This window comes from Danio rerio, chromosome 3 (genome assembly GCF_049306965.1).
Source record: "Danio rerio strain Tuebingen ecotype United States chromosome 3, GRCz12tu, whole genome shotgun sequence".
Classification (NCBI taxonomy): domain Eukaryota; kingdom Metazoa; phylum Chordata; class Actinopteri; order Cypriniformes; family Danionidae; genus Danio; species Danio rerio.
In genome coordinates, this window is record NC_133178.1 from 67,055,001 (window position 1) to 67,082,500 (window position 27,500).

The 27,500-nt window shown below is 34.0% G+C and overlaps 2 protein-coding genes across 2 annotated transcripts in view; both read right to left on the reverse strand.

Moving 5' to 3' along the window:
* The window catches only part of srebf1 (sterol regulatory element binding transcription factor 1), a gene marked incomplete at its 3' end in the record, with an annotated part of 26,776 nt that extends 12,033 nt beyond the window's left edge, over positions 1-14,743 (reverse strand). The window contains 5 exon segments of the mRNA NM_001105129.1: positions 1,890-2,033; positions 2,433-2,593; positions 6,719-6,875; positions 7,934-8,199; positions 14,452-14,743. Coding sequence (NP_001098599.1) covers positions 1,890-2,033; positions 2,433-2,593; positions 6,719-6,875; positions 7,934-8,199; positions 14,452-14,554 — 831 coding nt within the window.
* A 4,049-nt stretch (positions 14,744-18,792) lies between these two features.
* tom1l2a (target of myb1 like 2 membrane trafficking protein a) overlaps positions 18,793-27,500 on the reverse strand; it is a 35,733-nt gene continuing 27,025 nt past the window's right edge. Inside the window, 4 exon segments of the mRNA NM_001351677.1 lie at positions 18,793-21,036; positions 21,063-22,825; positions 22,877-25,061; positions 25,537-25,573. Of these exon segments, the coding sequence (NP_001338606.1) occupies positions 24,913-25,061; positions 25,537-25,573 (186 nt within the window). The 3' untranslated portion in view covers positions 18,793-21,036; positions 21,063-22,825; positions 22,877-24,912.

Sequence of the window (27,500 nt, forward strand, 5' to 3'; positions counted from 1 at the left end):
GAAATGAAACTGCAAAACAATAATGCATTTTTTTACTACTTTAAATCATTTTCACATTAAATTTTAATTCATATTTATTATTATTATTGAAAACAAAAATAGAATAAATTAGTAATTTTTGTTTGTATACGCTGTCCATTATAGTTTTTAGAAAGGAAATCAGAGTCGACATATACCGCTAATGGCAGGTCACAAACAAAAATTGGTATCTGCAAATATCGGCAAGTCACACTTACCAAATAAACTGAAATAATTATCAGTAAATATCAGCATCAGCAGGTCAAATTACCGATTTTTGTTTTTCTGGTAATTGTGAACTGCCAATAACGATATTTACTGATTTTGATTTCTGTTAAGTGTGTTCTGTCGATACTGATATTTTACGATTCCAATTTAATTTTTTTTTTGTAAGTTTGACCTGCCGATATCAATATTTACAGATTTATATTTCAGTGTTTTTGGTAAGCGTGACCTGCCGAAACCGATATTTGATGATTCCAATTCCTGTTTTTTCTTACAAAAAAATGGAAATAGAAATTAGAAAATATCGGTATTGGCAGGTCACACTTACCAAAAAAACAAAACCAAAAAGAAACAGGAATCAGAATAGCCAAATATCAGTATTGGCAGGTCACACCAAAAAAAATAAATAAATAAATTAAAAAAAAAAAATGGAATCGGAATCGTCAAATGTCGGTATCGGCAGGTCACACAAAAAAAAAAAAAAAAAGAATCAGTAAATCACGGTATTTGCTGGTCAAACTTAACAGAAAAAACTGAAATCGAAATAGTCAAATATCAGTATTGGCAGGTCACCATTACCAAAAAAATGAAAATTAGAATTAGTAAATATCAGTAACGGCAGATCTGGCTTACCGGAAAAAACTGAAAGTGAAATTTTCAAATATCGGTATCAGCAGGTCACACTTAACAAAAACACTGAAATCGAAATCGTCAAATATCGGTATCAGCAGGTCACATTTACCAAATAAACTGAAACCGTAATCAGTAAATCGAATCCAGCATCAACAGGTCAAATGACCAATTTCTGCTTTTCTGGTAATTGTGACCTGCCAATATCGATATTTACAGATTCTGATTTCTGTTAAGTGTGACCTGCTGATACCGATATTTTACGATTCTGATTTCAGTTTTTTTGTTAATTTTGAAATGCGTTTACCGATATTTACTGATTTCGATTTCATTTTTTTGTGTGTGTCTGTGTGTGTGTGTGTGTGTGTGTGTGTGTGTGTGTGTGTGTGTGTGTGTGTGTGTGTGTGTGTGTGTGTGACCTGCCGATACCGATATTTGACAATTTCGATTTAATTTTTTTTGTTAAGTTTGACCTGCATATACCGATATTTACTGATTCTGATTTAATTTTTTTGTGTGTGTGACCTGCAAACACCGATATTTGACAGCTTCGATTTCATTTTTTTGTGTGTGTGTGTGACCTGCCGATACCGATATTTGGTAAGCAAGACCTGCCATTACTGATATTTACTGATTCCTTTTTTTTTGGTGTGACCTGCCGATACCGATATTTACTGATTCTGATTTCAGTGTTTTTGGTAAGTGTGACCTGCCGATACCGATATTTGACGATTCAGATTCCTCTTTTTTCTCTTCTTTTAGAAAAAAATTGGAATCAGTAAATATTGGAATCAGCAGGTCACACTTACCAAATAAACTGAGATGGACCTGCTATTTTTACCCTTTACATTGCGGTTTTTACATAATACACATGCAATTTAAAGTGTAATATGTAAAACCGCAATGCAAAGTGTAAAAATAACAATACATTTCTTTATTTAAATTCGCATTCTACATGGCAGTCAATGTTTTTTGCCCTCCTGTTATTCTTAGTGTGAATGTGTGTGCGGGGGAACCTGCAGTGGGGTGTTCTGGACCGGCGCTGTAGACGTGAGTGTTGTAATGCAGGGCGATGCTACTGTCGTTACCATCGTCACGTCCGGTTTCAGAGTTGTGAGCAATAGAGAGTCGGCCTTAATGAACTGCGGCTGCAACAAAACCTGCAAAAACACATGATATGATCTCACCGGCACGTAAAGCTGCTTTACAAACACACACAATGCTCAGAAAATATATTAAAACATGTATAAATATTGCTCATTATTACTACATTAGTGAATACATAATGAAGCCTTATTGTAAAGTGTGACCATTATTGTTATTCAGTATATTATACATATGTATAAATATGTATAAATATCATAAATTCAACACTAAACACTAACTATATCTGAATATATAATGACAAACAAGTTAAGGATATATTTAATTAAATAAAAAATAAATAATGTTGTTAATAAATTCCCTATGACGGCCACTAGGGGGTGAATATTAACAGATATTTCAAAAGCAGACATGTCAGTGATTTGTTTAAGGAACAGACCAATCAGATCACTCACAGGCAGCTGCTGCACCTGCGGGGGGAGGGGCTGTGTGGGCGGGCTGGAGGATGCCGTCAGGATTGGTGAAGCCGACAGACTCTGGATCGTCATTGGCTGAATATTCTGTGGAGAGGCGGAGACACTCGGAATTGACTGAGGCGAGCTCTGCTGAGTGACAGCTGCAAGAACCAATCAGAGAAGAGGAAAAAGAAACTTCAAAATGAATTATTAAACATGGATAAATGAAATCACTGAGTATTTTTTGTTGCATAAATAATTAAGAATTAGCTATATGCATGGCAACACTTGTACCTAATATTCAATCATGTTTAATCATCCATTCATTTATTAATTCATTCACCTATTTATATATTTATTTATTAATTCATTCACTTATTTATCTATTTATTTATTTATATATTTATTCAATCATTTATGTTTTAATGCTGCATTGGCTATATGCATTGCAATATTTGTACTAAATATTCAATAACGTTTGTTTATTTATTCACTCATTCATTTATTTATTTATTCATTCATTCATTTATTCATGTTTTAATGCCATAACAGTAGCAGTGACTCTTTGCATAGCTACATTTGTTATAAATATTCAGTAATGTTTGTTTGCTTATTTATTCATTCATTCATCCATTCATTTGTTTATTCGTGTTTTAATGCCATATTAGCAGCGTTGGCTATATGCATGGCAAAATCTGTACTAAATATTCAATAATGTTAGTTCATTCATTCATTCATTCATTCATTCATTCATTCATTCATTCATATTTTAATGCCATATCAGTAGCAGTGGCTATTTGCATAGCTACATTTGTACTGAATATTCAATATTGTTTGTTTATTTATTCATTCTTTCATTTATTTATTCATGTTGCAATGCCATATTAGCAGCATTGGCTATATGCATGGCAACACTTGTACTAAATATTCAATAATGTTTGTTCATTCATTCATTCATTCATTCATTCATTCATTCATTCGTGTTTTAATCCCATATCAGCAGCATTGGCTACATGCATGACAACATTTATGGTGCTAAATATTCAATAATACTTGTTTATTTATTCATTCATTCATTCACTCATCAATTCATTTGTTTATTTATTTATTCATGATTTAATGCCATATCAGCAGCATTGGCTATATGCATGGCAAAATCTGTACTAAATATTAAATAATGTTCATTCATTCATTCACTAATTTATTCATTCATTCATTCATTCATTCATTCATGTTAAATGCCATATCAGCAGCATTGGCTATACGCATGGCAACACTTGCACTAAATCTTCTACAGTGTTGAGGTGAGGATGAACAGTTGACAGGAACTGTGTGAACTCTGCTCTTTCCTTGTGTGATGCTGTCTTCTCTCTTTGACCTCTCCTAGACATTATCTAAGCCTACATGATAAGCAGACAGAAACATACACACACATATGAGAGTGTGTACGGTGAAAGGTCAGTAGGCTTCCAGGACTGACAGCATATATACTGTAATCAATCAAAGCCTTTTATAATCGATCACCGCCACTTCAAAAGATCAGATCAAAGGTGATGCGTGACGGAGTCGTAGCAGTGGAATACATCACCAGCATTACTCATCAGTGTGTGTGTGTGTGTGTGTGTGTGTGTGTGTGTGTGTAATTACTGCACAATGAATAATCTGAACAGACTTTAACTGGAGGAAAGGTGAGCCTCAGATGTGAAATAACAACATAATTATACATTCAATTAAATGAACTCACATTAAGTAGAACTTCATTCAGGGATGCATCATTTGAAGGGGGAAAAATGTATGTTTCTGATCAAAATGTGGATTTTAAAATAGGATTTAGTATTATTTTCACAAAAGAGCTCCGGGTTTGATGTGGCTGGCTTTAACAGAGCCAAAGAAACACCAAGTTTAATCACATACAGTATGCTGCTACATATTTAACACTAAAGTGTCTTAAATTAAATTCAATTAAATCAATTAAATATAAAATCCAAAACTTTTAATAATAAAAAAACACACCGTAAACAACACCAGTAAACACACTAGTATTTAAAGTGCAAAAAACAGCAATAATTCTAAGCCAAAACCTTCACATTGAGGTGCTGTAATATTGTTAGTGTGCTTACGAACTGTCCAAAACCAGGTCATAGTCGCAGCTCTACCAATGCGTTCAACAATAATTTGTAGGAAGTAAATCAGATTCTGTACCTAGAAAGAAGGCGCGACAGATTTTATTCATTTGTTTAATGATTTATTTCATGATTTTACTGATTATTGTGACGAGACTTATTACTGTGAATTTTTATGTATATAGCATACACATATATATACGTATATACATATATATACACACATACACATACACACATGCTTGTCAAAATAATTACTCTAAAATTACTCTGCTTTCGGTTTCATTTTCACCGCTAAGTGCTGTTCATTCTCTCAAACGATCGCTCTGTGCCACAAACTGAATGTTATTTACAACTTTATTACCTGTTATTCACAGCCTATGCAGGTTCTGTTCACTAAAGTAGACGCACGTGCGGCCACCTATCATTAAGTAGGGCGCACGCCCGCTCTCCCTGTGGTAACAGCTGACGGTCAGCTCATGTGTAATTACGCGGCCGCAAATACATCATTACATGAAGACAGAAATGACATTTTTAGGTGAATTACATCTTATAAATACAGTGTGCGACTCTTTCAACAGCCTTTGTAAGTGTGCATGTCACTGAGCAACGTATTTAAACAATGTGTAGACTCGTGCTGCCGCCTTTTCTTCGTTACCGAACTTGAAAATATGACTGACAGAATGGTAGAAATGCTGGATTAAGATCTTGTAGGGGGTCGAATCGAGATCGCGACCTTTTTGATTAATTGTGCAGCTCTAATATACACTATATATATCTATGCTGTCAACAAATCGATTCAGTTAACTTTATTGTTTTTACAAATTTAAGTTGATTAAATATAAAACAATTAAGCCAAACAAAACTCTAGAATTGTTCATTTTACATAGTAGTCTGAACAAGCAGCAAAAGTACATTTAGGTAATTACTGAGTAAATATCGGAAGAATTAAACATACAATAAACAGTCTTTAATATATATACTACACACAGTAAATAATAAATAAATATTTAATGAATATTTAACAATTTAACTTTTTTTTTTTTACATTAAATAAATGCCACCTTAATAGACAGATAAAAAACAACCCTAAACTTTTGATCGGTAGTGTATATTTGAGCAATATCACACTCGTAGCAGTGCGATATGGCTGTATATCGGCACTGGTGGGAGGCGTGCGTTGGCACGAGGCCGCAGGCTGAGTAATACACAAAGGGTAAAGAACTGCGACTATGACCTGGTAAAGGGCGGAGTAATACACAAAGGGTAAAGAGGCTGTACGGGTGCTGATATCACTTAAATATATCATGGCTATCAGCCAATCAGATTTGAGAACCAGACAGAACTGTTATATATATATAATATATATATATAATATATATATATATAAATATATAATATATATATATATATTTATACATATACATACATACAAACACACACACACACACACACAAACATATATATATATATATATATATATATATATAAGTGTATAAGTGTAGTCATCAATCTAAAACTTGCATCGGTTTAATTGTTTTTAAATTGTGTGCAAATAGAAACTTTTCCCACACTCTGTATCAGCTGTTTCAGTTATACTGCAGTTAAATGCACTAATTATCTTATCAGTTTTGAGATTAAGCCTCAATAGATGTACCTGTCGTGTTTATGGTGAGATAAGAGGAGTGTTACGTCTGGTAGCTCAGACACATCGCCAACACAAACAGGAGATTTACTGTGATTGACATAATGCAGATTATCATGGCATTCTCACAGTGTTTCCTCTAATGTTTGTTCTTCTGGAGAAAGCCTTATTAGTTTTATTTGGGCTAGAATAAAAGCTGTTTTTAATAGTGTTAAAGTCATTTTAAGCTCAATATTATTGGCCCCTTCAGCAATATTAGTGTTGGATTGTCTCCAGAACAAACCACTGTTATACAATGACTTGCCTAATTACCCTAACTTTACCCTAATTACCCTAGTGAAGCCTTTACATGTCACTGTAAGCTGAACACTAGTGTCTTAAAGAAGATCCAGTCTAATATGATGTGCTGTCACACATATCAGTTATTAGAAATGAGTTATTAACACTTATGATTAGGAATGTAAATGCAAAAACTTAATAAATAAATATTTAGTAAGGCAGATGCATGTGAAACTCACGGGTGTAGGTGGTGTGTGTGGTGTAGGAGCTGTAGAGAGTCTGCTGGGGGCTGCTGGAGGCTGATGGAGGCGTCTGGCTGGAGGGCTGTAGGCTGGCAGACGGAGCAGGCTGAGCTTTGGGCTGGGTGGTCTGCAGTGCTGCAGGTGTGGAGTTCACCTGAAATATCATTAATCAATCAATAATCAATAAATCAATAATCAGTAGACCATAAATAATTAATAATCAACAAATAATCAATAAATAAATCGTCAATAATTAATAAATAACCAATAAATAAACAATCAATATGTCAATAAATAATCAACAATAAACCAATAGTCAATAAATTAATCATCAATAAATAAAATATAAATAATCAATAATTAACAAATAAATAATAAATTATCAATAACAAATGAATAATCAATAATTAATGAATAACTAACGTATAAATAATCTATAACTATTAAATAATCAATAATTAATAATTAACTAACAAGCAACAATCAATAAATAAATCATCAATAATTAATAAATATGTAATATATCAATAATCAATAAATAATGAACAAAAATAATAAATAGTAATCAATAAATAAAGAACTAATAATTAATAAATAACCAATAATCAATAAATAAATCATTATTATTAATAAATAAATGATCAATAAATAAATAAATAAATAATCAATATATAATAAATAATAAATAATCAACTAATAACCAATAATCATTAAAAAATAATCAATAAACAATCAATTTACATAATTAACAAATAAATAATTAATGATAAATAAAGCAATCAATAATCAACGAATAATCAATAAATAAATCATGTATAATTATTTAATAAATAATCATCACATAATCAAAAATTAATGATCAACTAATAACTATATAACTAATAATCAATAATTAAATAATAAATAAAAATTAAATAAACATTTAACATTTCAATAAATAATGAACAAATAATAAATAATCAATAAATAAACAATAATTAATATCATCATATAATCAATAAAACATTAATAACTGTTAAATAAATGATCAATAAATAGATAATTAATACATCAAAAATCACTACAATACAAATAATCAATACAGAATCAATGAATAAGTAATCAACAATTAATAAATAATCAATAATCAAATGATAAATACTCGATTATCAATGAATAAGTAATAATAAATAAATCCTCTATAATTCATAAATAATCAATAAATAAGCTGACCTGGGCGAGGGGAGCCTGCTGGAAGGTGTGCGGCTGGAAGGCTTTATCTGTGGGGATGGAGGAGCTGCGGCTGATGGGGGGTCCCAGCAGGGCATCCAGATGTGGGCTGGAGCTGAGGATGGAGGGGGCGGCGGGCAGAGGAGCAGCAGCAGGAGATGCGGGGCTGGAGTGAAGCTGCTCCTGTGCTGGAGCCGCCGGAGCCGGGAACGAGGCCTGATCGAACAGCCCAAACTCCATGTCCTGAGTGTTGATCAGCTGCAGCATATCTGAACAAACACACAGGCAGACAGACGGACAGGGAGACGGTCAGCTATGGGTTCCTCTCAGAACCTGACCGTATGACAATCTTAAATAAAAACAGCACGGTTTCATCCAATAAAGTTTGGATGCACTGATGCCTTTTTTTGGAACCGATCCGATCTCGAAACCCAAATTAGTATCGACCGATGCGGATCTGATCCAATACTGTGCTGCTTTTTTTAAGCATGATAAGCATAATACAGTTTCTACAGTTCTGGTGACAGTGGTGTAAATAACTAATTACAAATACTCGTATGACTGCAACCGAGTAGCTTTTCTCAGGAATTGTAATTTACTGAGTAGTTTTAAAAATGTGTACTTTAACTTTCCCTTGAGTACACTTTTAGAGCAGTATCTGCACTACTTTCCTTCCTCCGGCAGTCACTACTGCATTACTTTCTTGTCTATGGGGATTAGCTAAAATTGAGAAATCCGTCCAGTTATTCCTGCCTAATCAAATCACACATAGAAAGTAAATCACAAGATACTGAACAACATCAAGACACGGGCGCTTTATAAATGCAGCAAACCTTGCAGAATCATTCAACATGTCCAAAAAGATGTTCAAAATATTTACACACACGGACACACACACTTTTAATAGACTGGATGTCACTGAAGGAAAAATAGATGTCGCCTGTAAAAAAAAAAAACATAAATAAAATTTTAAAAAGGAAGTCGACTGTATGATGATTAAAATCACCAAACGGCCTTAAACAACTGCTAAATGGGAGGAATAAAAAATGCAAGAACTGAACTAATGAAGAAAGGAAGGACCAAATGAATGAAGGAAGGATTCAAGGAAGGACTGAACAAACTAAGGAAGCAAAAGAAGGAAGGAAGATAGGAGGGAACAAATGAATGGACCTAATGAGGGAAGGAACAAAAATGATGAACGAAAGAACAAATGAGCGAGCAAATGAAGGAAGGAAGGACCAAAGGAATGAACAAATGAATAAAGGAAGGACAGAACAAAGGACCTGATGAAGAAAGAAACAAAAATATAAAAGAACGAACAGACTAAAGCCTGGTTTATACTTCTGCGTCAAGTGACCTGCGTAACCCACGGCGCATGCAACGCGCGCAGCTGTGCATTTATATTTCTGCTGCTGTCTCTGTCGGTCTGCATTAACACTTCCGGAACGCTAGTGGGCAGTGAGGTGTAAATGTTCCTCTGTGTCGAGTTTCTTCGCTACTTTTTTGCATTTCCTGAACACTTCCAGGATGTACAAGTGGCTCAAACTCGCTCATTTTGAGGCAGGAACCGGCGGACGTGCAACAACTTTAACTATGAGGTAAACACAAAACAAAACTTTCCATCCGGAGCTCCTTCACGGGACTCCACACTTGTAAACAATCGCTCGCGCGGCGTCGCACCATTCGCGCGGCTCTCGGTCCCGCCCAGACTCGTCAGCGCTACCAAGCCGACCAATCACAGAGCTTACGCTACGCGTCGTTGCGACGTGTAGTTACATTTTTTGAGAGGTGCACGTCAGTGACGATGACGGCCACGGCGAAGGGCTATGCGTCAGCGCCGTAGCTTACGCCGGCGTTTGACGCAGAAGTATAAATCAGCCTTAAGACTTATAGTAAACATATTCAAATATAACACAGAGGTTTGTGATACAACAATTACAGTGAAGCATTAATTAAATACTTATATTCCAGCGAAGCAAATCATCCACCCGCACAGTTCATATATTTCTGAAATTATCTATTATTATCTGAAAAAAAAAAAAAAAAACGTCTTTTTGGAACAATTTCGGTTTGTTATAACTTGTTGGGCATTTTAATGTATTTTTGTTGGTCAGTTATCTACAACAGTGGTTCTCAAAGTGGGGGTCGGGACCCCCTGAGGGGTTTCAGGGCAATGAAGGGGGGGTGGCCAGGTGATTTCCAAAAATCTATTTATTTTTATTAAACCATAAGAATTAACATATTTTATCCATAACTATACTGACAATAAAAATAGTCGTTTATAGTTACTATATAGTTACTATAGTAGCTTATAGCTACTAGTTTTATTGAACTGCGACCCCTGGGGTAATTACATTATATTAAAGGCAGCAATAGCGTCAGATGCATTTTGATTTTATAACATCAGGTTATACTTTCTGGCACATTTAAAGCACTGACACAAATTTAATTGCATGCAAAGTTTCTGTATTTATAACCACCTCAGAGGATATTGGGGGTCGTGAGTCACTGGCATTGTTATTTTGGGGGTCGCGGGCTGAAAAGTTTGGGAACCCCTGATCTACAAAATAAACAGTTTGCTTATCAGCGCATAAACTGACAATCAGATCTGTTATTCATATTGTTATAATTAGTAACGCATCATTAAGCCTGGAATTGGGAAGATCTGACCCAGAAATGACCCAGTGTAGCTCAAACTGAGATCATGAGTCTGATTGCTAATTAATGCATAAGGTTGATGAGATGAAGCTCAGGAGGATCATGATAAAGGCCAGTAATAAAGACGAGGCATCACAGATAACACGATCACATGATCCAAACACAAGCAGACACGCAATAAACTACAGCCGGATACAGAGAAACACACAATGACAGAATTAACTGTGGCAACCGGCGCATAATCAATTCATGAACATCAACAGTGTGTGTGTGTGTTTTCATGGCTTAATTAGGGTAAAGTTAGGGTAATTAGGCAAGTCATGGTATAACAGTGGTTTGTTCTGGAGACAATCCAACACTAATATTGCTGAAGGGGTGAATAATATTGAGCTTAACATGACTTTAACACTATTAAACACTGCTGTTATTCTAGCACAAATAAACACATCAGACTTTCTCCAGAAGAACAGACATTAGAGGAAATCAGGGCTCGATAATAAGGACCGCCTGAACGAGGTGGTCTCGGCTCGATTGAAGTGAACTCTGGAGTGGATAGATTGTAGTGAGAAAGCAAAGCGATCCAACAAACTAACAAACCAGGCTATATCACAGTGTATTTAATAACAAAATAATAATAACGATGATGATGAATGAATTATTATTATTATTACACATATTGCATATTACATTACTACCAGCCTTTTACTAATCATTACACTACATATTACAATATAGCTCATGCACACATCTTACAACTGATTATATAAAAATAAAATTAAGAAGAAGAAAATAATGACGATGATGATAATTAATTATTGTTATTATTAATATGCATGCATTACTAATTATACCATTTGCATGCACAACAAATGATCACACTACATACTATATTATAATTCATGCACTAATTTTACAATTGATTTAGACATAATAATAAGAACAATAACAATAATGATGGATTAATTATTATTATTATTATTATTATTATTATTACACATATTGCGTATTATACCACTACCTGCTTATTACAAATGATCACACTACATATTATGTTATAGTTCATAGACACATCTTACAATTGATTATATAATAATAATAATAATAATATGAATAAAAATAATAATAATGATGATGATGATGAATTAATTTTGTCATCATTATTTATGTCATGCACATATTACATATACAAATAATTACACTGCATATATTATAGTTCATGCATTTTTTTTTACAATTGATTTAGGCATAATAAGAAGAACAACAATAACGATGATGAATTTATTATGACTGTCATTATTATTAATTTGCACATATTGCATATCACACAATTAACATGCATATAACAAATGATTACACTACATATATTATAGATCATGCACATCTTACAATTGATTATATCATTATAAATATATAAAATAATAATAATAATATGAAGAAAAATAATAACGATGATGATGATGAATTATATATGATTATCATTATTATTAATATTATGCATGTATTATTAATTATACCAGTTACATGCACATGACAAATAATCACACAACATATTATATTGTAAATCATGCACTAACTTTACAATTGATTTAGGCATAAGAAGAAGAAAAAGAAAAATAAAGATAATAATGATTAGTTAATTATTATTATCATTATTAATTCACATATTACACCATTACCTGCATATTACAAATGATAACACTACATATTACATTATAGTTCATGCGCACATCTTACAACCGATTTAAGTATAATAAGAAGACGAGGAAAAAGAAGATGAAGAAAAACAATGATGGTTTTAATGAATTAATTATGATTATCATTATCATTAATATCATGCACATAATGCATATTACACCCTTTACATGCATTACAAATGATCACATTACATATATTATAAGTCTTGTGCTCATTTTTAATCAATTTTGATTTAGGTATAATAATAAGAATAATAAGAAAATTAATAATAATGATGATGAATTATTATTATCATTGTTATTACACATATTCCATATTTCAGCACTACCTGCATACAAATGATTACAGTACATATTACATTATATTATAGTTCATGCACACATCTTATAATTTATATAATAATAATAATAATAATAATAATAATAATAATAAGATGAAGAAAATAACAATAATGATGATGATAATAATGAATTTTTGTTTTCATTATGATTAATTATGCACGTTATGCATGTTTTACATCTTATACCATTTACATACATATTACAAATAATTACACTACATATTATATTATAATTCATGCACTAATTTTACCATTTTTAGGCATAATAATATTAATAATGATGAATTAATTATTATTATTATTATTATTATTACAAATATTGCACACATAACCTGCATATTACAATTCCAATATATATTATGTTATAGTTCAAGCACACATTTTACAATTTAATTATATATAGTAATTATTATTATTAATGTTATCATGATATTTATTACTATCTTTATAATCATCATGAGTGTGTCTACACCCTGCTCTATATTGTGAATTATTTATTATTCTTAATATACTGCTAATATAGGTCCAAAAAAATTAAGTTACACATTTAACTGATTAATTATGCATGTTATGCACGTATTACACATTATACTGTTTACATACATATTACAAATAATTGCACTACATAATATATTAAGATTCATGCACTAATTTTACCATTTTTAATATAATAATAATAAGAAAAATAATAAAGATGATTATTTGTTATTATTATTATTATTACACACATTACACCATAACCTGCATATTACAAATTATCACAGAACATTTTATATTATAGTTTATGGAGACATCTTACAATTAATTTAAATATAACAATAATCATAATTATTATTACTATCATTATAATTATCATGAGTGTGTCTACACAATGCAGTATTGTTAATTCTTTATTATTCATAATATACTGCTAATACAGGTGCTGATGTATGTGCAAAAATTAATAAATAACACCATTAACTGCTCAAAATTATGATTTCCATCCACGTGACCCCCTATAACACAAGACTCCTTCACTGTGCACACGCATGGCCTGTGTGTTTGTATGAGGTGATCGCGCTCAGCCAATCAGAGGCCAGGAAATGCGTGACGGGGGTTACTATAGGACATCGTCCGCTTTAGATCGGGGTTACTGTCGGTCACCTGCTGCACATTTACCAAATAATGCTATAGGTACACACCTGTACACAAACACACAACTGCAGCTCCACTAGTAACACTAAGCATGATAACTCCGCGTTGAAATGTGTTTTTTTTTTATTAAATACAACGCATTTAGGTTTGATTTACAAGACTGGTCATGTTTAACTAATATAGATAATAATAGTGTTGTTAATACGTACATTAAAGCAGAACAGCCTAAAGCAAGCGTTTATATATTCGCCCTTAAGCAAGCAGGGAATGTCCGATAATAACCTAGCGTGACGTCACTCCAAAGGGGGGCGGGGCTGCTCCCAATGCAACTCCTGCTGCCAGACAATGAAGGCTGTCTACAGTCTAATAACAGCTTTAATAAACGCGTTCACACTATTAACGTGTCAATCATACACCTGCACATCTCATATATGCTTCCCATGTTAATGTGCATTTCCCCAGCATCACTCCACTGATCTCATCTGCTTTCATTTCACAAGCGAAATACTCCTCTTATATGTGAATGATCCTATATATAACCACACAGTGGCCTTATTTGCGAGTATAGATAATAAACATGAGTGCGGTTATCATTATAAACACACACATATACACCTGACAGCACTATTAGCACAGATATGCGCGTTCTCCAGCTGGAGATCAGAAACGCGAGTGTGAATAAACGCTGCTTTACCGTCGATGTCATTGAGAAGGGCAGTGTCGATATCACTGGGGTCATGGAGAGACAAACTGGAGTCCAGAGTGTCCAGAGAAGTGTCGTCAAAAGACAGATTCATTGTCCTCGGATGCTCTTTCAAAAAGTACTCGAGACGACAACAACAACAACAACAACAGGCGTTATTCCATGAAAACTAGCAGCTTCCCGCGCTTTCCGTCCGAGAAAGCATGCTGTCGTGCGACGATTTCACTTGGCTGTCGGTTAGTTCAACTTTTAGTCAGCTCGCGTTCGCGTCCATACTGCTGCTCAAGGCAAAGTTGACTTAGGAGTTTTGCTTGGCACATTAGCATGCTAACGCCGAGAGCCAGGCGAATGTTTGATTGACGCGCCCGACGACCAATCAGAGCTCGTGTTTTAACTTGACGCTTCATAACATGGCGGGCGCGCTGTCAAGCGGCATTCTCCAACACTGGCTATCTTTCTAAATAACTCCGATATTTTATTATTGATGGGCATAAAAATCAACAAAAAAACTTTTAAAAGTCGAAAAGTAGCTTAAAATGTAAAATAGTTTTATTTTATTCGTTTAATTAATGTTTTTGTTTACTAAAGTATATTTGCATATTGTAACACAATTTCTGTATTTTTATAATGTTTACAGTTGTTACAATCTTATATTGTTGACTGGTAAATCAATATTATAAATATAAAACATTAAAAGATATATGACTTGTAAGTTTTGCTTTTTCAATGCATATTCAATTACCCCTGTCTGTTTAGTTTCTTTCTTCTTTGTTTTATTAGTGTGACTTTTCATTAGAAAAGATGATTATTATCCCTATTTGCTATTGTATTCATTCATTCATTTTCTTTTTGGCTTAGTCCCTTTATTAGTCTGGGGTCGCCACAGTGGAATGAACCGCCAACTGACCCAGCTGAGGCTTGAACCAGCAACCTTCTTCAAACGTCGCCCTTGTTATTGTATACATATAATGTAATTACACTAACTTTGAGCTTAATAATAATGAAAACCTGCCGTTGATATGCAGCGTTGAAATATAGTGCTTGACAGAAAATAATATACACATATAACGCTTAAAAGCTAACTGCTAATGGAGTTACTCATATGATACGTTAATTTGTTTTTAACGCGATATAGAATGGCTTTTGTGTTAGTATTGTTGTTAATACGTGTTGTTTTATTTTGTCATCAATCTAATCGCGTTCGTTATTATTCTAGTACTCTGAGACTTACTGTGTGTTAATAAAAAATGTCTATTATATATAATATACTCGCATACTTTCCTTGTTTATCTTTTTTTATTATTTTAATAAATGCTATAAGTGCTTTTCACTGATGCTTGTTCCTTGTTTTGTGGTGTAACGTGTGCTATTAACAATAAATACAAAATAAATGTACTTTTGTTTACAAAATCTCAGCGGGCAACGGCGTGGTCGGGACTTCAGAGGGCTTGTCTCCGTCAGCCAATCACAATCGAGCAGTGGGTGGGATCTGGACGATCACGCTAGGTTGAGCCCTAGCGATGACTCCGCCTGTAGAACCAGAGAAACCAGCCAATGGGGAGGCAGAAAGCGAGTGGGGTGATGTGACGTCACGCGTGTGGCTCCGCGGTTACATCATGTATTTCTCTGCTAGAATCAGATTAATAAAGCAGAGAGAGGTTTACATTGAGTAAACCAGAACATCTGATGGGTGTATATTAATGAAACACACACGTTTCAGGTACATGACACACATTTAAAGACGCACAACTGATGATAAACACTGGAACGTGAAGATAATGGATGTAAACTCGGATGGATTGAGCTGTTAGCCCGTTAGCTGCCTGTGTTTATAGAGGGCAACAGTAATGGAGGCGTTTCATATATGATGAACTCATACACACACACACATACAGATAACAACACAAGTGTGTCAATGACCGAGAGTAACACCCGCGCAGCACACACACACACACACACACACACGGGAGGTCTGTGCGCTCATTCAGTGGGTGAGGAGTCCACATTAACATTATAGACTGATATTGGTGAAGAATCTGTCAAATGAACATGAAATATTAACTATTGATATATAATTATATATTAGCATAATTAGTCCATCTCTCTATATCTCTATCCATCCCTCTGTCAGTCCATCTCTCTATACATCAATCTGTCTTTCTACGTGGATAGATAGAGGGGTGGATGTTTGGATGCATCGACGGAAAGAGAGATGGATGGAGGGATAGAGGTAATAGTTGGATGGATGGACAGGTTGATAGATAGATGTATAGAGAGATGGATGGATGGATAAATTAATGAAGAGATGGATGGATAAAGATGAACTGATGGATAGAGAGATGGATGGATGTACATGAGATGGATAGATGATGGATTGTAAATAGATTGATGGATAGAGAGATGAATAGATGGATAGAGGTATGGATGATGGATGGACAGATATATACGGGTGGATATAAGGCGTATATAAGGTGGACAGACAGAAGGGTGGATGGTTGAATGGATGGAGAGATGGATGGATATAGAGGGATGAATAGATTTAGATTGATGGCTTGATGGATAGAGGGATGGATGATGGATTGGTGGATAGAGGGATCGAGAAATAAATGATAGAGAGATCAATGAATTATGGATTGATAGAGAGATGGATGGATGATGGATTGGTGGACAGATAGATGGATGATAGCGAGATGGATGAATGATTTTTAAATAGAGAGACTGATGGTTGGATGGATGGATGGATGGATGATAGAGAGGTGGATGTATAATGGATTGGTGGATAAATGGATGGATGGATGGATAGAGAGGTGGATGGATAATGGATTGATGGATAGATGGATGGATGGATGGATGGATGGATGGATAGAGAGGTGGATGGATAATGGATTGGTGGATAGATGGATGGATGGATGGATGGATAGAGAGGTGGATGGATAATGGATTGATGGATAGATGGATGGATGGATGGATGGATGGATGGATGGATGGATGGATGGATAGAGAGGTGGTGGATAATGGATTGGTGGATAGATGGATGGATAATGGATTGATGGATAGATGGATGGATGGATGGATAGAGAGGTGGATGGATGAAGGATTGTAAATAGAGACAGATGGATGGATAGAGGTATGGATCATGAATGGGGTGAGGGGTGAATGATGACTGGATGTATAGAGAGATGGATGAATTGATTGAGATTGATGGATGGATAGAGATGGATGATGGATTGTGGATAGAGAGATGAATGGATGGATAAAGAGATGGGTGGATGATGGATTGGTGGATAGAGATGGATGTATAGAGAGGTGGATAGTGGATTGTGGAGAGATTGATAGACAGATGGATGGATGAATAGAGAGATGGATGGATGGATAGAGACGGATGGATGGATAGAGACGAATGATGGATTGTGGATAGAGAGATGAATGGACGATGGATTGGTGGATAGAGATGGATGTACAGAGAGGTGGATGGTGGATTGTGGAGAGATTGATGGATAGATGGATGGATGAATAGAGAGGTGGATGGATAGAGGTATGGATGATAGATGGATAGAGAGATAGATGGATAATGAATTGGTGGATAGACAGTTGGATGGATGGATAGAGATGAACGGACGAAGGATTGTAAATAGAGACTGATGGGTGGATGGATAGAGAGACGAATAGATGGATAGAGGTATTGATCATAAATGGATAGAGAGATGGATGGATGGATGGATAGAGGGATGAATGATGAATGAATGTATTTAGAGAGATGGATGGATTGTGGATAGAGAGATTGATGGATAGATGAATGGATGGATAGAGGGATTGATGATGGATATAGAGAAATGGATCGATGTATATTAGTGGATGGATAGAGGGATGGATGGATAGATATGAATGGATTTAGATTGATGGATGGATGTACATAAGCCTTATATTATATCTATACCTTATATATCATCCATTCAGCTGTCTATTCATCCATCTATCAGTCTCTCTATTCACAATCCATCATCCATCTCTCTATACATTTATTCATCAATCTTAATCCATCAATACATCCATCTCTCTATCCATCAGTTCATCTCTATCCATCCATCTCTCCATTAATTTATCCATCTCGTTATCCATTCATCCATTCATGAATCCATCATTCTACACATCTATCAATCTCTCCATCCATCCAACCAACCATAACTCCATCCCTCCATCATCTCTAAGCTGGGAAATGTTGAATTATTTTGCTGTGAAAAAGTTACTTATTCACAACACAACCTTCAGAACAACAGATAAATGAGATTAATTTCATATGAGCTCGTCAGTATGAATCACACCACAGACATGTTTGCATTAAGCAAATCACTTTAATAAAATAGTTTGGATTAATCGATACATTTGACAACAGGAAACTTTTATGACATTTCATTATTCTAAAATACATGTAAGACATGATGAGATCATCAAAACAGTCACTTTTACCGTCATAAGATGGCGACATTCATCGAAGCAGTTAATCCCAGTAATGATAAAGCAGAAATAACACTTCACTCATTCAACACAAAACACTGCTGTATCCGAAATCACCTTCACACCCTCATTCACTAATATTAAAATAGTGAATGAAACGAGTTAGTGATTTGGAGCACTACTGAGTGCACTGAATGCCTTTTGTTTGTGTATTGCTGCTTAATAAATCCCTCAGACGAATTATAAAGATCATGTGATAGATTTATAACACTCAGCGAGCTGTCTACTATGAAACAAAGACTTTTGAGTTCTCTCATGTATACAAACGTCACTTTAATTAAATGATATTTCAGTTTCAATCGTTCCCTGACAGGATTGCGCTATACGGCCGCCATCTTGTGGTCAGACGCGGGAAATCATTTGGCGCGAAAGCCCTCACAGTGTATTTTAGGTGTTTTCTAGCTGTTAGGTGTATGTTGGTTGTTCACTTGTTAAAAGAGTGCACTGTGGGATTGATTAAGTGCACATTAGAACGCTTACTATGGTTTGGACACAACTAGAAATGGCTGCTTCCTCAAATAACGCATGGTATATGGAGCGATTTTGGATACAGCAACTGTCTTTGCAGATTACAGTTAATCTATTAACTGTACAAGTACAAGTGTTCAAGTACAGCCTAAATTAACACTCGTCCAGTGTTTTACACACTAAACTGCTGCTTTTACTGATAAAACACAGCATTTTAAGCCCTTCCTACATTACACAATGTCTTTTGAGAGTAGAAATGAAAGCATTAAGCTGTTTTGTGAAATGTAAATTCAGAATAGAGAGATATAATGTTGGAATTGTGAGATTTAAATGAAAAAATAAAGAGATATACTCTTGGAATATCCAAATTTACTCAAAACTCATAACTAGGATATTTAACATCAGAATTGAGAAATAGACTTGCATTATCCAGATTTAAACGCATAATTATAATACTTAAATTCAAAATTGAGAGATGTAAACTTGGAATTAAAAAAAAAAAACTTACAAGAAGAGTTTCTATCTGAAAATCCTGACTTTATTTCACACGTTTACATATTTCGTCTGCTTTATTGATGAGAAAGTAATGTAATGTTTGAGGGCAAACTTTCAGCAAAAGCTCGATTTTTGGGCTGAAATATCCAGTTAAACATTAAGCTCGGGCTGTTGGGAAAATAGCAGTGCAATATTTAGCATGATTCAGATAAAGCAGCGTACAGCGATTAGAGACCGTACACCGACTGCAATGTAAACCTCCATAGCAAAATCACACACAAATAAAAAGAGGGACGCAATCAAACATTTACACCAAAGCGAAGACAAACTTTCCTATATACACATTTATGTATATATAGACACATTGTACAGTTGCCGTCAGGCTAATTCTTAGTTAGGTCAAGCAAAACAATATAAAATATCCAGATTTTTGGACAAATGTGCCAATTTTTCTGTGGTACAATCAGTATTATGAGTAATTAAGAAACATTAGTCATATTTCACTCCAAAAACTAAAGAAATAAATATGCTATATGTATATACAGTGGGGGAAATAAGTATTAAGCAGCTTAAAGACGCCTCTCATATGGAGAATGAATGAGACTTCAACAGAGAGTCTAAATCTTGATGCTTCTGTGAGTCTCGTCTATCAAATCTGAGCTTTATTCTGTATTCTCTATCGTGTTCGGATCAGGGGATTGGCCGGGCCTTTCTACAGCTTGAATTTCTTTCTCTGAAAGCATCTGAGTTTTCTTGGATCAATATCTTTCTGAAATGTCCACCCTGGCAGAGGGTTGCTGAAGAACTACTGAGAGATTTCAGCTGCTGTCTGGGCTTTCACTGCCTTCCTGCACCTTCCTTTCTTCATCTCTTCAATACTTTTTTCCCTGCGTCATTTCATTTTTATACACAGAACGTCATATGTAAACTAATTAGATTTGATTTCTTTGCTTGTTATAAACATGTGGGGAAGATTTCAAGTCAACAGCACCTTTAGAAATATGTTTTCTGAGGAAAATGGTGACGTGTCCAATAATTATTTCCCCCACTGTATATATATATATATATATATATATATATATATATATATATATATATATATATATATATATATATATATATATCAAACTAATGAGCCACTGATTTATTTATTTAGTTGATTAATTACTTTCTCTTATCACAGTTTAATGATGTAGAGTAAAAGTAACATTTACTACATTAAATAAACCACAATTATTTAATTTTAAAGGGTTAATGAGCTCCAATAGTTCAGGTTGGTCAATTTTTTTAAAGAAAACTGCATTAATTTGATTTAAAATAACAGTAAAAGCAACAACATTATGACATATTATTACAATTTAAGTGTTAATTTTCAACTAAATTTGATATGTTTGTGTTTGTCATGATTTGTTCTGACAAATATTAAATTGTGTAGTCATTTTTGCACTGAGATCTTCAGTTATTTTCTTAAATTAGCTGCAGTTTTGCCTTTGGTACAGACTAATCTAATGTATATGCAGAAATATATTACTGTAAAGCATCATTAATTTAAAAGAGAGCTCAGTGAGTGGTGAACTCATATATGATGAACACTATATATATATATTTCCTTTACTTTGGAATGAGATATTGAGGAAAAACTGTGAAATAAAGATGCATTTCTCTAGACACAGTGCTTTAAAATGCCCTCAAACTGTCTATATTTGAAGCTGTTAATACCGGCATGGACAACTCTTTCAGAAAGAGTCCAAATCTCTTCATTTAAGATGGGAAACAAGTGTTTTTCTGTCTTTGGTCATTTGCATATGCTAATTAACAAGAATGTATTCATTTACCTTCCTCAGACCAGCCAATCACGGTTGTCTCTCGCCCAAATGATCAACCTCACACAACGGCAGACACTAAAGCTTAAAGAATACTTGGGTTTGCACATTTATATGAACAGTGGACATTATTATTTGACCAAACAAGTTGACATTATTATTATTTGGAGACATTGGCCAATGCGGATCATGTGTGCTTTGATAACCAATCACATTATAGCGTAAGCATCACTGAATATCTGAATGGAGATAATTGGACGAGTAGTTGTGTATCTGAATCCAATATTTCAGAAAATTGTGACTATTATGTGCACTTTTTATTCAACGTTTTTAATGTGATGTCAACTAAAATATGATGAGAGGGAGGGGCATACAGTGGCTCCTCCCTCTTTCAAAAAACGTGCTGTTTTTTACTCAGCTCTGCCAGTGAGAGCTGCTGAACTCAAGCGCATCGAATGAACAGCCAATTAGAATAAAGGGGTGGGGTTTGTCAGACACTAGCAAGCATTTAATTGGACAGAAGATTTAATGAGAAAGTGAAGTATGAGACGGCTTTTAAATGTGATTTTTGTCTCCCGTTTTAGCATTTTCATTGGAGATTCATTGACATTTTCTTTGTAAAAACCGAAGTATACTTTAAGCTTCAGATTATTAGTTCATTAATGAACAATAAACACGAAAACAAACTGCTCTACTCAACTGCTTATTGGTTATTCAAAAGCAATGAGCAATTATTTCAGCTACATGCTGGCTTAAGACATCGCTTAGACTGCGCCGTTCAGCTTAAAGAAAAAATTTAATTCTGACATTAACAACTCACTCCCATATCCTTCCTGACACATTAGACTTTTGTTTATTTTTGTATATTGAAAATGTGTGCTCTCATGTCATCTCTCCTCTTGTAGACACGTGTCAAAAATGTATGTATCGGCAGATACTGGTTTATGGTTTTCAAATATGGTCAAAATCTGTCAGTATCGACAGATATTGATTATCAGCTTCCAAATATTGGTTCAAAATCTATCAGTGTAGGTCAATATCGGTTATAAGCTTCCAAATATTGACTTAAATTTATCAGCATTGGCTGATATCGGTCATCGGCTTCCAAATATTGATTTAAATCTATCAGCATTGGCTGATATCGGTCATCAGCTTCCAAATATTGATTTAAATATATCAGCATTGGCTGATATCGGTCATCAGCTTCCAAATATTGATTTAAATATATCAGTATTGGCTGATATCGGTCATCAGCTTCTAAATATTGGTTTAAAATATATCAGTATCTGCTGATATCGGTCATCAGCTTCCAAATATTAGTTTAAAATCTATTAGTATAGGTCAATATCGGTTATCAGCTTCGATATATTGACTTAAATCTATCAGTATCGACAGATATTGATTATCAGCTTTCAAATATTGGTTCAAAATTTATCAGTGTATGTCAATATCGGTTATCAGCTTTTAAATATTGACTTAAATCTAGCAGTATTGGCTGTTATCGGTCATCAGCTTCCAAATATTGATTTAAATATATCAGTATTGGCCGATATCGGTCATCAGCTTCCAAATATTGGTTTAAAACCTATAAGTATTGGCCGATATTGCTCATCAGCTTCCAAATTTTGATTTAAATCTGTCAGTATTGGCCGATTTCGGTTATCAGCTTCCGAATATTGTTTTAAAATCTATCAGTATAAGCAAATATCGTTCAACAGCTTCCAAATATTGATTTAATATATCAGTATTGGCTGATATTGGTCATCAGCTTCCAAATATTAGTTTAAAATCTATTAGTATAGGGTAATATCGGTTATCAGCTTCCAAATATTAGTTTAAAATCAATATTTGCCAATATCGGTTAACAACTTCCAAATATCGGTTTTAAAATAAAATAAATCAGTATGAGACAATATCAGTTATCAGCTTCCAAATATTGGAATAAAATCTATCAGTTTCAGCCAAGATCAGTTATCGGCTTCAAAATTTCAGTTTGAAATTTTTCAGTATCGGCCAATATTAGTTATTGGATTCCAAATATTAGTTTAAAATACAGCAGTATCTGCTAATATCGGTTATCAGCTTCCAAATTTCAGTTAACATCAGCACTATCTGGAAAATATTGGTTTCAAATATATAACTATCAAACAATATCAATAATCAAATTCTAAATATTGGTTTGAAATATACCAGTATCAGCCTATATCGGTTATCAGATTAGTTTGGAATAAATCAGTAACGGCCAAAATTGATAATCAGCTTCTACAATTCAGCTTAAAATATATCAGTATCGGCCAATATCGTTTATCGTATTCCACAAATTAGTATGACATATCACTATCGATCAATATTTGTTATTAGATTAGTATCTGCTAATATTAGTAATCAGCTTCCAAATTTAAGTTTAACAAATATCAGTATTGGTTTCCAAATATTGGTTTAAAAAATAGCTTAAAATATATCAGTATCAGGCCAATATTGGTTATTGCATTCCAAAAATTAGTTTGAAATATACTAGTATCGGCTGATTATGATTATCGGCTAACAATATCAATTTGAAATATATCAGTATTAGGCGATATTGGTCAGTGGGTTCCAAAAATTTGTTTGAAATATATTAGTATCGGCCAATATCAATTATCGGCTTCCAAATACCAGCTTAAAATTTATTAGTCTTAGCCAATATCAGTTACGAACTTCCAAATATGACTTGAAAATAAATTGTATCAGCCATAATTAGTCATTCAGTGATATATTAGTAAATATTTTGCATAAAAATAAATTGGATATTGTTGTACCTGCAAAAATGTTCATATCGCTGCATCCATAGTCTAATGTGTTTTAAATAAATCTCTTGACATTGAATCTAATTTTATAAATATCCTTATATAGATCTTCAACTGTGATCTGAAGATAAATGAGTCTTATGATTCTGAAACAACATAAGGGTGAGTAACTAATGCCAGAATTTTCGTTTCTTGATGAACTGTCCTCTGTTGTGTTTATAATCGCTGTAAAGAAGCAGAATCCTCACAGTGCTGTATGTTAGATGCTATTGCTGCTGTAAAACTGTGTGAAGGAGCAGCAGGCGTGTTGAAGCTGCTGGAGAGAATATGTTTGCGTTTACTGGACTCGTATCTCCATCACTGTTCTACAAGGCAAAGAGATTATCCTCCATTTGTTCGGTCTTTCTGCGGCTGCTGCTGGACGAACTGACAGGAGGTCTGGGGTCTCCAGGAGAACCCAGAGGAGAAACCTGGTCTGCAGCTTTGGCCCGATCCTCCAGGAACTTGTCGAACTCTAAAGAGACAACAAATATCGGTTTAACATTAGGATTAGTGAGAGGATATTTAAGATATCTGCAGTTTCTAGTAGTAGTAGTAGTAGTAGTAGTGATAACAGCAGTTTTACTGGCATTTATGTTTATTTCTATTCCAGCATAACTGCAAATTACATGGCAGATCAATTCTTAAGTTTAATGTTGAGTTTTTTGTCATTCCACTACATAAAGTGGAACAAAATTGGAACAAAACATTTGCATAAATAAACATAATCAAAAATATGAACACAACGCTGGGTTTTTAAAGCAATTTGTTGAAGCTATTGCACATTTAACATTTGCTTTATAAACATTGGTCAAGATTTCAGAGTAAAGAGGTACAGGCTCATTCTAAAGGGTTTAACTCTGGCTTTTGCAACTCAGTTGATATTTCAGTACTGTAACATTTCTGATTATTGTACATTAAAAACATTGTTATTAGTTTGGGTCTCATACCTTCACTCGAGACTCCTTCCTCAGGCTCTTCACCTTTCTGTTAGAGGACAGAGAAAACTGAATTATTTACACATCAGAAGAGTGGCTTTTATTACTTAAACGCCACACTGTGCCACAAACACAGAATGAAGAGCGACCTACCATTCAGTGGAGGAAAAACACTTCATTTTATTAAACAAAGGTACACACTTGTGAACATTTTCAATACGTTGAATGACAGTAGGGAGAAACGTTGCTGCACTGCAAAATAAGTGTTTTTACTTAGAGTTTTGAAATATAATGTTATTTCAAAGTGAAAACAAGATTATTCTCTGATTATTTAGCTTGTTTTAAGGAAAACTCACTTCATTTTGACTCATTATTTCTGAAAATAAGACATTTTTTGTTTGTCCAGGACTAAAAACATCAGTTTCCAAATATTGGTTTAAATCTATCAATATCGGCCGATATCAGTTATCGGCTTCCAAATATCAGCTTAAAATCTATCAGTATCGGCCAATATCAGTTATCGGCTTCCAAATATCAGCCTAAAATGTATCAGTATCGGCCGATATCGGTAATTGGCTTCCAAATATCAGCTTAAAATCGAACAGTATCGGCCAATATCGGTTATTGGCTTTCAAATATTAGCTTAAAATCTATCAGTATGGGCCGATATCGGTTTTTGGCTTCCAAATATCAGCTTAAAATCTATCAGCATTGGCCAATATCAGCAGTCAGCTTCCAAATATCAGCTTCAAATCCATCAGTATCAGCCAATATCAGTTATGGGCTTTCAAATTTCATCTTAAAATCTACCAGTATCGGCCAATATCAATCATTAGCTTCGAAATATTGATTTAAAATCTGTCAGTATCGACGATAACAGTTATCGGCTTCCAAATAACAGCTTAAAATCTATCAGTTTCGGTCAATATTGGTCATTAGCTTCCAAATACTGGAATAAAATCTATCAATACTGGCCGATATCAGTCATCAGCTTCCAAATATTGCTTTAAATCTATCAGTATCGGCCAATATCAGTTATCGGCTTCCAAATATCAGCCTAAAATCTATCAGTATCGGCCGATATCGGAAATTGGCTTCCAAATATCAGCTTAAAATCTAACATTATTGGCCAATATCGGTTATTGGCTTCCAAATATCAGCTTAAAATCTATCAGTATCGGCCGATATTGGTTATTGGCTTCCAAATATTAGCTTAAAATCTATCAGTATGGGCCGATATCGGTTATTGGCTTCAAAATATCAGCTTAAAATCTATCAGTAACGGCCAATATCAGTTATTGGCTTCCAAATATCAGCTTAAAATCTATCAGCATTGGCCAATATCAGCTGTCAGCTTCCAAATATCAGCTTCAAATCCATCAGTATCAGCCAATATCAGTTATGGGCTTTCAAATTTCAGCTTAAAATCTACCAGTATCAGCCAATATCAATCATTAGCTTCGAAATATTGATTTAAAATCTGTCAGTATCGACCGATAACAGTTATCGGCTTCCAAATATCAGCTTAAAATCTATCAGTATCAACCGATATCGGTCATTAGGTTCTAAATACTGATTTAAAATCTATCAGTATCGGTCAATATTGGTCATTAGCTTCCAAATACTGGAATAAAATCTATCAATACTGGCCGATATCAGTCATCAGCTTCCAAATATTGCTATAAATCTATCAGTCTCGGCTAAATATCGGTTATCAGCTTCCAAATATTAGAATGAATTTTATCAGTTTTGGCCGATATCAGTCATCAGCTTCCAAATATTATAAATATCGGTTTAAAATATAGCAGTATCTGCTAATATCGGTTATCAGCTTTTAAATTTCAGTTTAAATATATCAGTATTAGTCTCCAAATATTGGTTTGAAATATATCCGTTTCAAACAATATCAATTATCGATTCAAAATGCTGGCTTGAAATATATTAGTAACGGCCAATATTGGTTATCAGCTTCCAAA